Below are 16,974 nucleotides of genomic sequence, written 5' to 3' on the forward strand. Positions count from 1 at the left end.
TGAACAGTAGACAGTGGGACATTGCAGCCGTTACTTTGAGTGAGACTGCTGAAACAGACATTGGTATGTATGCAATTGATTTTGAGATTCTTGCTTTTGCAGTACAGTATAACATCTGTCATCCTGTTTCTTGCCATGGTGACCAGATGCAGCTCACACAGTGAGGGAGTGCCTTTTCTTTCCACCTGCAGTGCAGGGGTGGATAGGAATTTTCTTAGCTGTAACCCTCATGCCAACTCACACTCACAGACCAGGATTGAAACTGGTGATTAACGCCTGTTGTTGGGCATTCTTGAAAATGTAAAACACAATTATGCCTGCAGCTTGGGAAATAATTCACAGAAGATGGCTTTCTGCCATCTTTACCTGGTCTGGGTCACAGTAATGAGGTTGATTCTCAAATGCCCTCTGGGCAATTAGGGACGGGCAATAAATGCTGGCTTGGCCAGCATGCCAACCCCTTATCCAATATCATGAGAAAAACAGGATATTTGGTCATGATCTGATAGCTGTTTATGGGATCTTTCTGCATTTAAATTCATTTTCGACACTTGAGTTACTCCACTATCAAGTGCTTTGCTCAGTTTTGGGATAATAAACGCTGTTGAACAAATGCAGGTTCTGTTTTTCTTTTCTTTCTTCACTGTGCTCTAAGTGCTATCACTAATTTGTGACTGAGAAACAGATTTGCGTGAGACACTAAACTGAGGTTTTGGGGAGGTCTTCCTATTATCCTGGTACAAAAGCACGTTAGCGCTGAGTGTCACTGAAATCAAATTCGGAGCGTGTTCTGATTAATTGAATGTCAGCCACATTAGCATTCTGCAAAGTTGGGAAGGGGCTATTGTTGGTACGTCCCTACCTCTGAGCCAAGAGACCTGGGTTCAAATCTCACTTGTTCCAGACGTGGCCTGAAAGTGGCCATGCAAGTAGATAGGGTGGGAAAGAGGGCATATGGCATCTTGCCTGTATGGGTTTGGGAATTGAGTACCAGAGTCAGGATGTCATGTTGCAACTTTATGTGATGTTGATAACAAGGTGTAGAGCTGGATGAACACAGTACCCTATCATATCTGATATCTTTTATACGATGTTGATTAGGCCACAGAGTTCAATTCTGGTCACCACATTACAGGAAAGATGTGGAGGCTTTGGAGAGGGTGCGGAAGAGGTTTACCAGGATGCTGCCTAGATTAGAGGGTATGAGCTATATGGAGAGGCTAAAACAACGCAGGTCGTTTTCTCTGGAGTAGCAGAGGATGAGGGGAAACTCGATAGAAGCCAATAAATTTGAGATGCATAGATCGGTTGATGGTCAGAATCTTCTTCTCAGAGTTGAACTGCCTAATTCTTGGGGCCATGCATTTAAGGTGAGAGAGGGAAGAGTTCAAAGGAGATGTGAGGGACGGGTTTTTTACACAGAGTATGGTAGGAGTCTGGAACATGCTGCCAGGGGACAGTGGTGGAGGTAGGTATGATAGGAGCATTTAAGGGACTTTTAGAGAAGCACGTGAATATACAAGGAATGGAGGGATATGGACCAAGGACAGGCAGAGGGGATTAGTTTAATTTGGCTTCATGTTCAGCACAGCACTGTGGGCTGAAAGGTCCATCACTGTGCTGGACTGTTCTATGTTCTATGCATGTTATTACATGTCTGAGCTGGTTAATTGGAAATATCTAGAGAGTCAGTGAGGCAAGAATCTGTCGAGATTCTGCTGAACCTCCAAATCTAAATAGCCCATCATGTCTGAGAGCCCGTACCCAGACGGATTGAAATCCCTTGGAAGTATATTCACTTCCCTCAGTACATGAATAATTCTGCACAGAATACTCACCTCCAATTATTGCTGGAGGCGCACATGAACCTATCCACATGTTACATTGCTCTACATTTCTCACTGTGTCTTGCAAGCCCAGTTTTCCCAAAAGTTCGACATTCATCGAAGAGCTCCATTGCAGTGCTGCAGGGTCTGTGCAGGGAAAACCGCATTCCTCCTCTCTTAGGGCTAGTTGCCGAGGGATCTGGTGGGAATATTATCAAATTGGTGATTGTGTCTGTGTGTAGTAGGAAGGATACGTTGGTGAGGTAAGTGCAGAAGGTGGCAGGTGAGTGAGTGGCTAAGTGGGTCAAGCGTCATAGAGATGTAGAGCATGTAAACAGATCCTTCGATCCTACTAGTCCAAGTTAGGGGGGTACCTCAGGTCAGGATGGGCAATCAGTTTAGGGGGTGGTCAAGGTAGGAGGAGTAGTCAGGCCTAGTTGGGGGTTATTCAGCTGGTCGGGGTCAGCAATGGTTGGTCAAGTAGACTCAAGTCAATTAGTAGGTGAGACGGCAGAAAGGTAGTCAGCTAAGGGGAGGCAATGTCCTTGTGGTGTTATTGTTGGGCTGTTAATCCAGAGACCCAGGTAATGTTCTGGGGACATGGGCTTGAATCCTGCCAAATGGTAAAATTTGAATTCAATAACAATCTGGATTAAAAGGACAGCCTAATGGTAATCATGTAACCATTGATGGCTGTTGGAAAAACCCATCAGGATCAAGATGACAATCTGTCATCTTCACATGCCCTGTTCTCCATGTGAGTTTAGACCAACAGCAATGTGACTGACTGCCCTGTAAGCAATAAATACTTGTCTCATCAGTGACATCCACAACCCAGGAATAAATACAATGAGATAGGAAGTTATCCACTGAGCCCTTTATTGAAATTATTAGAGTTTATCTTGCACGTATAGGAACTAGTTTTAATCTCTCCCACAAGTTTGAGCATCCTCTCAATTTGTATCCTGTCGAGCCCTTTCATAATCTTCAAGACCTCAATTATCTTCACTAGAACATGAATCACTTACCATAAAAGCAGAAAATGCTGGAAGTAGCAGTATCTGTTGATAAAGACAATTAACATTCAGAGATGCCTCCATCCTTTCATTTTCTCTCTCATTCAGATTTATCATGAAAAGCCCATTGGTGTTTTGAGAATGCAGCACTCGTTTTGCATCAATGTCACAAATTAACATCAGTGAGCTGAAGAAGTTGCTTTCAGCTTGGAGACAAGAGGAAATTTGTTATCTGCCTTGCATCTTCTTCTGCGTCAATTTTTCACTGCCACTCAACTGAGCTGTTGGCGTTGAAATGAAAAAGGAAACATTAATCATGTTGGACGTTAAGTTTGCTTTTCAGTGAAGTTATTTCATTCAAACATCAAATGAAGAATCTATACACTTAAAACAACTCACCTTTCATAATCACACAACTTCTCAATCAATCCATGGGGCAGCACGGTGGCTCAGTGGTTAACACTGCAGCCTCACAGCACCAGGGACCCGGGTTTGATTCCAGCCTCAGGTGACTGTCTGTGTGGAGTTTGCACATTCTCCCCGTGTCTGCGTGGGTTTCTTCCGGGTGCTCTGCTTTTGCTCCCACAGTCCAAAGATGTGCAAGCTAGGTAATTCAGCCATGCTAAATTGCCCATAGTGTTCAGGGGTGTGTGGGTTATAGGGGGATGGTTCTGGGTGCAATGGTCCAAGGGTCAGTGTGGACTTGTTGGGCCAAAGGCCCTGTTTCCACACTGTAGGGAATCTAATCTAATCCAATCCATGCACAATAGGGTTTTTTTTTGCAGCCTAATCGTTGTCATAGTGAAATGAACACAGCAGCTAATTTTGTTTCGGAGATAGCAGGAACTGCATGTGCTGGAGAATCTGAGATAACAAGGTGTAGAGCTGGATGAACACAGCAGGCCAAGCAGATTCTTCAGATTTCTGAAGAAGGGTCTAGGCCCGAAACGTCAGCTTTCCTGCTCCTCTGATGCTGCTTGGCCTGCTGTGTTCATCCATCTCTATACCTTGTTTTCACAGCAGCTAATTTACACAGTGCAACTTTCCATGACAGTACTCTGATAAGCTGAGGTTGGTTGGCCGCTGAGCTGGCTTGTTGTTTTGCAGACATTTCATTACCATGCTGGGTCATCATCAGTGCAGCCTCCGATGAAGCGTCGGTGTGTTTTCCCGCCTGGTTTTTCACCTCTTGTGTCCGATGCGATGGATTGCCTCACTTCCGGTTTTCCCCCGTAGTGGAATGTATATGGGGTCGAGTTCAATGTGTTTATTAATAGCCTGCTTCGTGGAGTGCCAGGCTTCCAGGAATACTCGTGCTTGTCTCTTCTTGCTTGTTCCAGGATCTTGATATTGTCCCAGTTGAAGTCATCGTTCTCCATGTCCACATGGATTGAGATGAGTGAGTACTGGTCGTGTCTTTTTGTAGCCAGTTGGTGTTCACGTACTCTTGTTGTTAGTATCCTTCCTGTTTGTCCAATGGAGTGTTTCTCACAGTCTCTGCAGGGAATTTTGTAGATGACATTGGTCCTGTCCATGGCGGGGAGCGGGTCCTTGGCTCGGGTGAGCAGTTGCCAAGTTAGGTCACGAAACGTCTGCAAAACAGCCAACCAGCTCGGCGAGCCAACCAGCCTCAACACCCACAACCCGAGCTACAGATCTATCCAAAACCTTCGTATTCTGATAAATAAATAGATAATATTTCTTTGTTGAGGAAGAAATGTGGCCAGACTTTCCTTGCTCCTCTTCATTGAAATGTTATGCATTCTTTACTGTCCAGTGGAGAAGTGAAACAAATTCCTCTCCCTTCACTTCCTTTTCCATTAACCTTTTAACCTCAGCTATTTGACAGAAACAGCCAAGGAGAAATGTAATTGTGATGACCAGAACCCTAAGCCAGGTGTGATCGAATGGCCTGGGTCAAAGTGTTTTCACTGGTAGCTTGATCAGTAACGAGAGAACACAAATGTCAATGCCATTGCAATTTTCATTTTGGTCGTGAGTTCTGGTGACTGGAACATGCTACCTGAAAAGGAAGTGTAAACTGATTCATCAGAGACAGGGCTGTGGGGAAAGAGCTAGGGTGCCAGGCTATCAAACGATCAGCAGAGACGCAATGGGCCAAATGGGCTCGTAGTGTGCTCTAGGATCCGATCATTCTATAGTTCACCTCTGCTACTTGTTCCCGGTCCAGTGGTTGAGTTAAAAAAAAAAATCTGACCTTTCCGTCAATGAGGAAAGGGCCTTCAGGAGAGGGTGGCTTGGCCTCCAGCATGTATTTCACTTCATCGTTGTTCCATTGAACCTAGAAGTACCGCAATTCAAAACGAGAGCAGGAATTACCTGCTTACAATCTGGACATCATCTGAACAGTGGCTGTTCAGACAGTGCAGCTGTCTCCCTACACTGCACTAAATGCCAGCTGAGATTTTGACCTCAGTTGTCTGGAGTGGATCTTGAACCAAAGATGTGCAGGCTGGGTGGATTAGCCATGCTAAATGCAAGCTTACAGAGATAAGGTAGGGGGTGGATCTGATTGGGATGCTCTTAGGAGGATCAGTGTGGGTTTAATGGGCCAAATGGCCTGCTTCCAAAATGTAGGGATTCTATGATTCTATAAACCGACAGCTGTGTGATAGTTTGACATTGCATCTGTGAAATTATATTTTTGTCCATAAAAACAACATATATTCATTAACTGGTTATGCAGAAGTCAACAGGGAATTTATCAGTCAGAAGTAAAATTCTTTGAAACTTTTCTGAAGGAGACACGATAAGTAAAACCTTCTTCTCTCAACAGATTTTATTCTTCCCAGCAATAAATTCCCATTTAAGGAGCCAGACCTTACAAGGAGAATATCAATTCTTTACTTTAGCATTTCAATAGGAAAGGACAGAGCTCTTCCATCAAACGTGCAAACAATTCCAATGGGAAGCATTGCTTGATAAGCAACATACCAGCCAGTTAAATGACAGGAAGGGTGTGTTCGAGGAACAGAACCTATTTAAAGCTCCGAATGCAGTTTTCAAGTTGCCTCATCACAATAAAGTTAATACAAGAGGCAATAATTGTGAATGCTGTGGATTCATATGATCCTAGTTCCAAAGATGTGGTTTACTCTGCTGTAGGAAGGAAAGAGGGGAATGAAGCGTAACGAAAAGTGCTGGCATTACAACTTAATCCATCCACATTAAAACATCTCAAAAGAATCAGAGAGATGAGATGAAGAGTATTTTACATGACACATTGCACTGATCTAAAAGGAGCTGCCCAGAAGATTTTTGGAAGATGATTCATAAAGGCCATTGACGCAGTGTTTATGTTGGGCAGAGAGTTATTATTCCAGTGTAGATGGGAGGTGTGCAGGGGGACCCTGCAGAACCCCATTGTAGCAGACTCCAGAGGAATTGCCAGGGAAACTGGATCTTCTGAGGGGCAATTCCTCTCTGCTTGTGATCCCTCCTAAAATCCTCACTGAAAAGGAGAGACATTTGAATGGTTCTGATGAAATAAGACAGTGACACACACACACACACACACACACACACACACACACACACACACACACACACACACACACACACACACACACACACACACACACACACACACCGACTACACCTCCCCGAGATCCTCACCTGACAGCTCCGGGGGCCTGACACACCCCCAAGGGGCAACGGCGCCAAGCCTGATCCTAAGCCCCTTGCTGACCAGACCAACATAAGCTGCGATAGCTGTGTATGCGCGACTGCTCTAATGTTCTACACACAGTGATCAGAATCAACACACTGATTACGGCACTGACTTCCAGTTCCAGACGTCGCTGTCACATTCAGCATGTCAGAAAAATTAGAGGCAATGCTGCACCAGACCTGATACAACCCGTTCTCCCAACTCCCAGTACAATATCCCACCATACCACTTGCCCCACCCTTACCCAGCCAAACCTTCCCCAGAGCACCCACACACTCTGGAAGCACACCCACCATCCCTCCCCTCACCAACCCGACCAAACCTGCCCTCAGCCAGACACAAATCCCACCCCCTTGGCTGATCTACTCAAAACACCACATCATAGATTCATACAGCATGGAAACAGACCCTCCAGCCCAACTAGTCCATGCCGGCGAGGTTTCCCCAAACTAATCTAGTCCCATTTGCCAGCATTTGGCCCACATCCCTCTAAACCCTTCCTATTCATGTACCCATCCAGATGCTTTTTAAATGTTGTAACTGTACCAGCCTCCACCACTTCCTCCACTTGTTCATTCCACACATGCACCACCTTCTGTGTGAAAGTGTTACCCCTCAGGTCCCGTTTAAATCCTTCTCCTCTCACCTTAGAAATATGCCCCTTAGTTTTGGCCTCTCCTTCCCTGGGGAAATCTTGTTTGGCATGGACGAGTTAAACCAAAGGGTCTGCTTCGAAACAGTATTGTTTAATGACTCCATGGCACGCTCCCAGCTGGCATCTTACTTACCTGGCATCCTCCCCATTTGGCACCCTACTTACCTGGCACCTTATCCCCCCTACCCCTCTGACACCCACGGCACCCAGGGCCCTAACATCACACTTAACCTTTAACAGTATCTGTTTCTGAGGAGCCGCCTCTCAGAAATACCTCAGAGCTCCCTTTTCCTATTAAACAAATCAGCCACAGTGGCAATTCCCAGATAATCCAACCCAGAGGGGTATAACAGCACAGAAGGAGTCCATTTGGATCACTGCATCATAATCGTCTCTCTGTGGAACAATCTGATCATTCCCCATTCTGCCAGCTGTCATCCAGTAGCCCTGCAAGATTATTTCCCTCGAGTGCCCACAAATTTCCAACTGAAATGATTTGTTGTCTCTGCTTTCACCAAATTGGATGAGTTTCATAGCCTCAGAGGATTGTGAGGTTGGAGGAGTTACAGTGATGGAGAGAGGTGAGGCCATGGAGGGTTTGACATCAGAGATGAAAATTTTACAACAGCGACTTTGACTCCTGTCATTGGTCCGATCCCAGCAATGTAGCAGCAATGTGCTTTGTTGGGAGTTGGGGCGCGGGCAATGGGTCATTGGAGGGGCCCCAGTTTACAGTGAGTGGAGGGAGGATGAGAGGTCATCCATGAGAGCATTGAAAAAGTCATAATGTCACCTAAAATGTGCTGGGTTTATTAGATTAGATGACTGGCACACAGAGAGAAGTGACAACAATGGTGTGGCTCAGGTCCTATAGCAGCTGACCTAATCATGAATGTCCCTTGTCTGTGGCGTAGCGAGACTCAGATTAAGTTGCCACCAGTCATTTCTCTCTAATGAGACGGTGGAACAAAGGTAGTTCTTATCAAACCAAGAGGATGAAATATCCTTTATTTTGTGTTACAGGTCATTGAGATGTTCGGGACAATGTTTCCCCTGTGGCTACTGATCTACAGTATTGGTTGGGCAGTACAATCAGGGCTAAGCCTCAAAGTCAACAGCAGTGACCCAAAATCAGACTGGATCTGGAACCAGCTCGCTAGCTGGGAGGGTGCAACTGAACCCAGGCAAATCGGAAAGGTAAGATTCCTTCCTCTTCACCACTGGAAGTGATGCCTGTCAAATGGGACAATAATGCTTTCTCCCCCAGGTAAAGTGTCCCATGTTTATGATTCAAAAAACAATGAGCAAGTTTATCTTGTGTCCAGAGTCAAGATTTATCTCTGGACTAATTAACCAGAAATGGACTGTCTGGCTCTTCTCAAATTGCTCTTTTTTTGGGGAAGATGCTGTGTACAAATTGGATTCTACGTTTTCTGTAGGATAAAGGTAAAGTCATGATTGAGTTACCGGATCGTAGCGCTGCTCTTTCATAAGAGAGGGAGGACTGGGGATGATTTAACCTGAGGGTCAAAGAGTAACAGAGTCTAACACTTTGGTCGAACCAGTCCATGCTGACCACCATCCTGAACTAAACAAGTCCCACCTGCCTGCACTTGGCATATACCCCTCCAAATATTTCTTATACATGTATTTATCTCGATGTCTTTTAAATGTTGTAACTGTGCCCACATCTACTACTCTCTCTGGAAGCTCATTCCGCACATGATCCACTCTCTGTGTAAAAAATTGCACTTCATGTCCATTTTAAATCTTTCTCCTCACACCTTAAAAATATACCCCCTAGTTTTGAACTCGCCCACCCTAGGGAAAATACACCTGCCATTCAGCTTATCTATGCCTCTCATGATGTTATAAATCTCTAGAAGGTCACCCTCAGCCTCCTACACCTCAGTGAAAAAAGTCCCAGCCCATCCAGCTTCTCCTATAACTCAAACCCTCCATGATCAGCAACATCCTGGTAAATCATTCCTAAGCCCTCTCCAGCTTAATAATATCCTTCCTTTAAAAAGAAGACCAGAACTGGACATTATACTCCAGAGGAGACCTCACCAATGTCCTGTACAACATCAAAATCATGTCCTAACTCTTGTACTCAAAGGTCACCACATCTCAGCCAAGAGGATAGGTCGAGCAAGAGAAACCCCACACTAACATCAGCCAACTGTGGGAACTGAAGTCACAGCATTAGTATCACATTGCATTGCAAAGTGTCTGCACGGACAATTAAGCTAACAAATTTCCTTCAATGCTTTAACAGCTCAAGTAATTACTTCGCTAGTCGTTAAGAGGTTTTGATATGACTTCAGGTGTAAAAGACTTGAGATGAATGTTGATGCATTGGGCATCCTGAATATAACCAAATCTCACAGTGTGGCAATTCACAGGGACAATCCCCAGTTCCATTCCAGCTGGCAATCCTGTTTGATGTTGGGTTTTCTGTTCAGGAATGTCTTTTCTCTGAACAAAACAGCAGTGTCAAGAAGTTTCATTGAGGCAGTGACTCCTCAGTCTTGGGAATGATCTCGGAACATGAAAACAGCAGGAGGGAATCATGAGATTGGCCACACGGTGGGGGAATGGGGTCTCAGGGTCCACAGTTGGAATGAAGAGTCCGAGTCCCCAGACCACTGTGGGGACAAGCAGCATTTGGGAACATACAACTTGTAGAAAAATACAGTTAAATCCTGGGATCTAGAGATAGGGACTGGGAATATGTGGGGGTGTGGGGTGAGCGGTTTGAGGATCAAGGGGCATTCACATACTTCTAGAACAAGGAATGCACTTGGAAGGCAATCAGATGGTACAGTTTCTACAGTGGTGATATCTCATAAAACTCAAACTAGAGAGTTAACACACTAAAGGGAAACCAGGAAAAGAAAGAACTTACATTTATACAGCACTTTCACTATGTCCAGATGTTCCAAAGTGCTTTAAACACAATGATGTACTTTCTGAACAGTACTCACTGTAGAAATGCAGGAAATACAGCACTCAATTTGCACTCAGTAAGCTCCCACAAGCTGCAATGACCAGGGAATTTCTTTTTTGTCTGTGATATTTGTTTGACAGAGAACTTTTCACCAGGACACCAAAGAACTCCCCTGCTCTTTGACGAAATAGTCCTTCGGGATTTTAAACATCCACCAAGACAAGCAGATTTACATCTCATCCAAATGACGGCACCCCTGATAGTGCAGCACTCCCTCAGCATTGCCCTGGAGTGACAGCTTGATTGTTTTGCTCCTGGGGTGGAACCTATAGATAGGATCCTGTGATCCAGCCGTGAAAGAGTTAGCAACAAAGACACAGCTGGCAAAGACAATGGAAACTGCAAAATATTGAAATTGATTTACATACCAACAACAAAAGCAACTTAACAAAAAGAATGGAGTGGACGGCGAAATCTGGGCCTTTGACTAATGAGTTGGATGAAGAGACTGGATGTTTGGTTGCTAAGCATACCAAGATCACCAAGACTCGTCAAGAGGAGGTAGAGAGTCTGCAGCAGAATATTGTTGGGTCAAATGCATGGACAAAAGTTTGGCAGATAAAGCATAATGTGGGAAAATGTGAACTTGCCCACTTTGATAAGAAGAAAAGAATACTACCTAAATAGACAGATATTGCATAAATCAACAGCGCAGAGGAATCTGGGTATTGTTGATTTATGAATTGTAGGTTCATCAAGTGAATGGGAAGACAAATAGAATGTTAGTGTTTATTACAAGGTGATTGGGACATAGATGTAAGGGCATTTTGCTGTATTTCTACTGGAATACTTCATACAGTTTATATCTCCTCATTTAAAAAATATGGTATAATTGTTTTAAAAACAGTTCCAAGAGTGCTCACTTAACTCATTCCTGGGATGAAGAGATTATCTCACACAGAAATGCTTAGAATCCCGACAGTGGAAACCAACCATTTGGCCCAACAAGTCCACACCATTCCTCCAAAGAGCATCCCACCCAGACACAATCCCCTACCCTTTCCCTGTAACGCTGCATTTCCTGTGGCTAATCCAAACAATTTAGACACCACAGGCAATTTAGCATGGTAAATTGACATAAGCTGGACATCTTTGGACTGCAGGACGAAACTGGAGCACCCAGCAGATACCCACACGAGGAGCAGGTTGCAAAATCCACACAGACACCCATGGCTAGAAACAAACCCAGGTCTCTGGCACTGTGAGGCAGCAGTGCTGATCACTGAGCCACCATGCCAGTTCGCCCCGTATCCTTTAGCGTTTGCAAAAATAAGAGATGATCTAACTGCAATATAACAGATTCTGAGGTGCTGGATAGGAGGGATGCCGAAAGGACATCTCTCCATGGGGGAGGGACTAAAACTAAAGGATGCTGTTTAAGTATAAGGGGCCTTCTGTTTAAGGCAGAGATAAGTGGCCATTTTTGATCTCGTAAGAATTCTCTTCTCCAGTGAAGGCTGGGTCTTTGAATCCACTCCTGGCTGGGTTGGATATTTGGTAGACAAGAACATTGAAGGTTACAGAGAGGAAAATGCAGTTTTGATGACCAGATCAGCCATGTGCTCATCAAATGTTACAGCATTGAAGTGCTAAATATCATACCTCTTTGCCTCTGTATAGAAATAGGCCCAATTTAACATCTTTTTATAGGCTTGTGAATCCATAATACACATGGACCAATCTGCTTGTGATTCTTAAGTTACAGGAGCAAAATGTTAACTGCACTCTTCATGTTGCCCTCTCTCTCTCTCTCTCTCTAGGGAGGAATTTACAAACAATGGTGCTAATTTTAACATTGCAACATGTCAGATTGAGAGCCACCATTGAGCATGGGGGAGGGGCTGCTGTGTGATTGGGTGGGTGTGTATTGTCAATGGGATTTCCCTTGTGCTGGATGCTGACATCTCACAACTGGGGAATAGAATCCTGAATATTTGCATGTTTAATGGTGAAATATGTCTATTTTACTTTCCAGATAGAATCAGGAAGACACGAGTTGGGAAAAACGAAATATGAGCTACGTGGTGAGGGCGTAGGCACGATATTTAAGGTGAATCCCGACACTGGAAACATTATCGTGTTCAGAGAGTTGGATCGAGAAAAGAAGGATCGTTACAAACTAGAAGGATTTGTGATGGACATAAAGTCTAAGAAGCAAGTGGGTCCTTCGACAAACTTTACTATTAATGTTCTGGACCTGAATGACAATGCACCAATATTTACAAAAGATCCATTTAATGGAACTGTTCCTGAGATGTCCAGCACAGGTAAGAACAAAGCAACTTGAGTCAACATTGAGTTAAACAGAGGTCAGATATACCATAAACCCCGCTCTACATCTCAACAAAACATTCCCCATACAGGTACAGCACGGGGTTAGCTACAGAATAAAGCTTTTTCTGCACTGTCTGCCATCAAACCCTTCAAGGACAGGGACAACACAGGTTAGACACAGAGTAAAGCTCCCTCTACACTGTCCCTGTCAAACATTCCGAGGACAGGGACAGCATGAGGTCAGATACAAATAAAGCTTTGTCTACACTGTCCCCATTAAACACTCCCAGGACAGGGATAGCACGGGGTTAGATACAGAGTAAAGCTCTCTCCACACTGTCCCCACATCAAACGCTCCCAGCACAGGGAATAGATTGGGGTTTGATACAGAGGGACAGCATGGAGTTAGTTACAGAGTAAAGCTCTGTCTACACTGTCCCCCGCCCCCTTCAAACACTCCAAGGACAGGGACAGCACTGAGTTAGATCCAGAGTAAACTCCCTCGACACTGTCCCCCGTCAAACACTCCCAGGACAGAGACAGCACGGGGTGAGATACAGAGTAAAGCTCCCTGTACACTAACCCATCAAAATCTCCCCAGGCAGTTACAGCATGAGGATGGATACAAAGGAAATCTCACTTCTACACTGTCCCCATTAAACTTGCCAAGGTCAGTGGCAGTGTGGGATGGGATATGAATACCTACTCCTAAAGCTCCCTCACAGATGCCAGTGTCTGCTGTGAGCATGTGAATTCCCCTGTCCCTCTATCGTGTGGGGTGGAGGCTATTTCGCAGCCTGTCATTAATGTTAGCCAGGTCCTGGCTCCATCAGTTGTCTCCTGTGGCACTCCATTCATTGCCCCCCTACAGAATTGCAATCCCTTAGTGCTTAGCATGAATATGAGTGATTGTCATTTTTATCAATGTTCTTAGATATTTGCATTACAACATTGGTTTTAGCTGCAGCTTCTTGTATGTACTAACTAAGAAACCGAAAAACCAGGTCACAGACAACAGCATTGACTGCAAGCAGCAGACTGAGGTTGTCTGGGATACTGAAGGACTAATGCATAAGTTTCCTGTGGCATTCCTTTTCCCTCTGAGGAGGATATCAACCTCTTTCTTATAAATAGGTTAATGCTTTCATAAAAATGGGGAAGAGAGAAATGTTACACAAAAACATTGGAAGTTCTTTGTTAATATAGGCTTGGGGTTGTTCTGTGAGTTTTGAATGATCGAAATGTCTCTCTCTCTGTGAGAGACTTTAAAACAGGATGTAATGAACAATGTTTTTCACAACAATCACAGCCAAGACCTGCTGTCTGAGAAACATATTTTACTCCATCCTCCCAGATTGACGTTTTTTTCCAGGCCCCATGTTTATCTCACTATCTTCTTCACAGTTACATTTAACTTATTCCTCTGCATCTCCCTCCAAAAGTAATCCCAGATGATCGTCTCATGACCTTGTAACTGTTTACATTCCCGCCATCTCTCCCCTAAAGTCCTAACATGACAGGCTCAGCGTGGCTGGTCTCTTGGCCACTCTTCCTGCCCTGGTTGATAGTATTCCTGCTCACAGGTGGTGGTCGATGTTCAGTACTCAGATTCCAGTACCACTGGAGGTAGTTGATGCAGAATCTATCACAGTTTCACAGGAATGATTCTTTCCTTCGGGCTCCAGTAATATCTGAGCCTTTTTGCCTCTCCTCTCTGTACAGTTCTGGGCGCCACGTTACCAAAAGGATGTGGATGCTTTGGAGAGGGTGCAGAGGAGGTTCACCAGGATGTTGCCTGGTATGGAGGGTGCTAGCTATGAAGAGAGGTTGAATAGATTAGGATTATTTACATTAGAAAGACAGAGGTTATGGGGGGGACCTGACTGAAGTCTACAAATCATGAGAAGTATAGACAGGGTGGATAGTAAGAAGCTTTTTCCCAGAGTGGGGGATTCAGTTACTAGGGGTCATGAGTTCAAGGTGAGAGGGGAAATGTTTAAGGGAGATATGCGTGAAAAGTTCTTTACACAGAGGGTGATGGTTGCCTGGAACGCGTTGCCAGCGGAGGTGGTAGAGGCGGGCATGAAAGCATCATTTAAGATGTATCTAGATAGACACATGAATGGGCAGGGAGTAAAGGGATGCAGATCCTTGGAAAATAGGCGACAGGTTTAGATAGAGGATCTGGATCAGCACAGCTTTGGAGGGCTGAAGGGCCTGTTCCTGCACTTTAATTTTCTTTGTTCCTTGTTCTTTGAAGATCATATGTGATGTCTGACAGCTGTTGTGTTTGCTGAGTGACTGTATCTTCATTGTATTGTCCGCTCCTTTTATCCAGGTATTAATATCTTTGCTCAATGCCAATGATAGGATTATCTAGACAGTTGGTGTCTCTGTTATCTTATTTGTTTGAGATCTCAGATGAGGCTGGATTTGAACTTAGGATGTAGTGAAGGAAGTTGAGCCTCTTACGCATGAACAATTTTCCTGGTGAAAGGCTGACGATTACTGGTATCATCCAGCAAGGTCAATTCTATATTATGATTTCTGTCTGCAAAAAAGACCCCTCAATGCCAAGTTCAACAACCTGAGGGCTTGAGATCTCCCATGTCCTTACCCCAACCCCTACACACCAGGCCTTGTTATCACACAACCCATTGTTAGATACAAACAGTCACCATTAACAACGATTCACCCTCCTTGCAGGATCATCATTCACTCGTTTGTACATCCAACTGCTCTTCTCTCTCTTTGGACTCTATCCCCACCTATTGTTTACTCCTTAACCCTTCCCTCCACCCTATCTGACATTTTCCAAGCTATCATCAGTTCTGAAGAAGGGTCACTCAATCTGAAACATTAACTCTGATTTCCCCCCACAGATGCCACCAGACCTGCTGACAACACCATCCCCCACCTCTTCCTCCGCTACATCGATGACTATTTCGGCGCTGCCTTGTGCTCCCATGAGATGCTTGAACAGTTCATCAACTTTACTAACACCTTTCACCCCAACCTCGAGTTCACCTGGACCATCTCTGATACCTCTCTCCCCTTCCTGGGCCTCTCCGTCTCTATCTCTGGTGACCGCCTCGAAACTGATATCTACTTCAAATCCACCAACTCACACAGCTACACCTCCTCTCACCCACCTTCCTGCAAGAATGCGATACCCTACTCCCAGTTCCTCCACCTCCACCATGTCTGCTCCCAAAATGGGGCATTCCACTCCCGAACATCCCAGATGTCCTCCTATCTCAAGGACCATAGCCTCCCCCTCTGGTGATCGAAAATGCTCTCAACTGCATCTCTTTCGTTCCCCACACCTCGGCTCTCATGTCCCCTGCCCCCAACAAAAACGAAGGCACAATCCGCCCGTCCTCACATATCACCCCACCAACCTCCGTATCCAGCGTATCATTCTCCGTCAATTCCGCCACCTGCAATCCAACCCCACAACCAAAGATATATTTCCCTCCCCACCTCTATCTGCCTTTCATAGGGACCAGTCTCTCCAGGGGTCCCTCGTCTGCTACACGCTCCCCACTTGTCCCACCACCCGCTTTCCCTACAGCTGCAGGAAGTGCTACACCTGCCCCTACACCATTCAAGGCAACAACAAAACTTCCACATTAGACAGAGGTTCACCTGCAGATCCATCAACTTGGTCTACTGCATCCATTGCTTCTGATGTGGCCTCCTCTACATCGGTGAGACCAAGCCTAGACTTGGAGACCATTTTGTAGAACATCTGCACTCTGTACGCAACAAACGACAACATCTCATGGTTGCCAACCATTTTAACTCCCCCTCCCACTCCCTGGGTGACATGTCCATCCTGGGCCTCCTCCAGTGTCACAATGATGCCACCCGCAGTCTGGAGGAGCAGCATCTCATATTCCGCCTTGGGACCCTACAGCCCAAAAGCCTAAACATGGAATTCACCAGTTTTAAAATCTCCCCACCCTCGGCCTTATCTCATGTCCAACCCTCCCTCTCATCCCTCCCTCCTTGACCTGATACAACCAGTCCATCTTCACTCCCACCTATCCACTCCTCCCATGTCACTGACCAATCCTCACCGCTCCCTACCTGCACTTGCCTATCACCATCCCACCTTCGTTCTGCAGCCCCACCCCTCATTGCTCTACTTATTTCTGAGCTGCCTTCCCCCTCCCCCATTTCTGAAGACGTGCCCTGACCCGAAACGTCAACTTTCCTGCTCCTCTGACACTGCCTGGCCTGCTGTGTTCCTCCAGTTCTAACTGTGTTGTCTCTGACTCCAGCATCGGCAGTTCTTACTATCTCCAGCGACTTCTGTTTTCATTTCTGATTTACAGCATCTGCAGTTCTTTTGGTTTTTATCTATGTTATGATTCTTTGTCATCAGTCCAGTTATAGTTTTTACACCTTTCTGCTTCTAAGCAAGCTTGCAGATGATGTGATGATCTGGTCGTATTGTGAAGCCAGCATCTTTCAGTGAATTATCTAAAATTTTACTT

The 16,974-nt window shown here is 45.1% G+C and overlaps 1 protein-coding gene across 2 annotated transcripts in view; it reads left to right on the top strand.

The window, feature by feature from the left end:
• Positions 1 to 16,974, top strand: part of LOC125459760 (cadherin-5-like) — a 53,693-nt gene that overhangs the window by 14,732 nt on the left and 21,987 nt on the right. For both annotated transcript variants that reach the window (XM_048546574.2, XM_048546575.2), the window contains exons 2-3: positions 8,212 to 8,385; positions 12,174 to 12,465. In XM_048546574.2, coding sequence (XP_048402531.1) covers positions 8,221 to 8,385; positions 12,174 to 12,465 — 457 coding nt within the window. In that variant the 5' untranslated portion in view covers positions 8,212 to 8,220. The remainder of the gene's footprint in view (positions 1 to 8,211; positions 8,386 to 12,173; positions 12,466 to 16,974) is intronic.

Source organism: Stegostoma tigrinum, chromosome 16 (genome assembly GCF_030684315.1).
Source record: "Stegostoma tigrinum isolate sSteTig4 chromosome 16, sSteTig4.hap1, whole genome shotgun sequence".
Classification (NCBI taxonomy): Eukaryota; Metazoa; Chordata; class Chondrichthyes; order Orectolobiformes; family Stegostomatidae; genus Stegostoma; species Stegostoma tigrinum.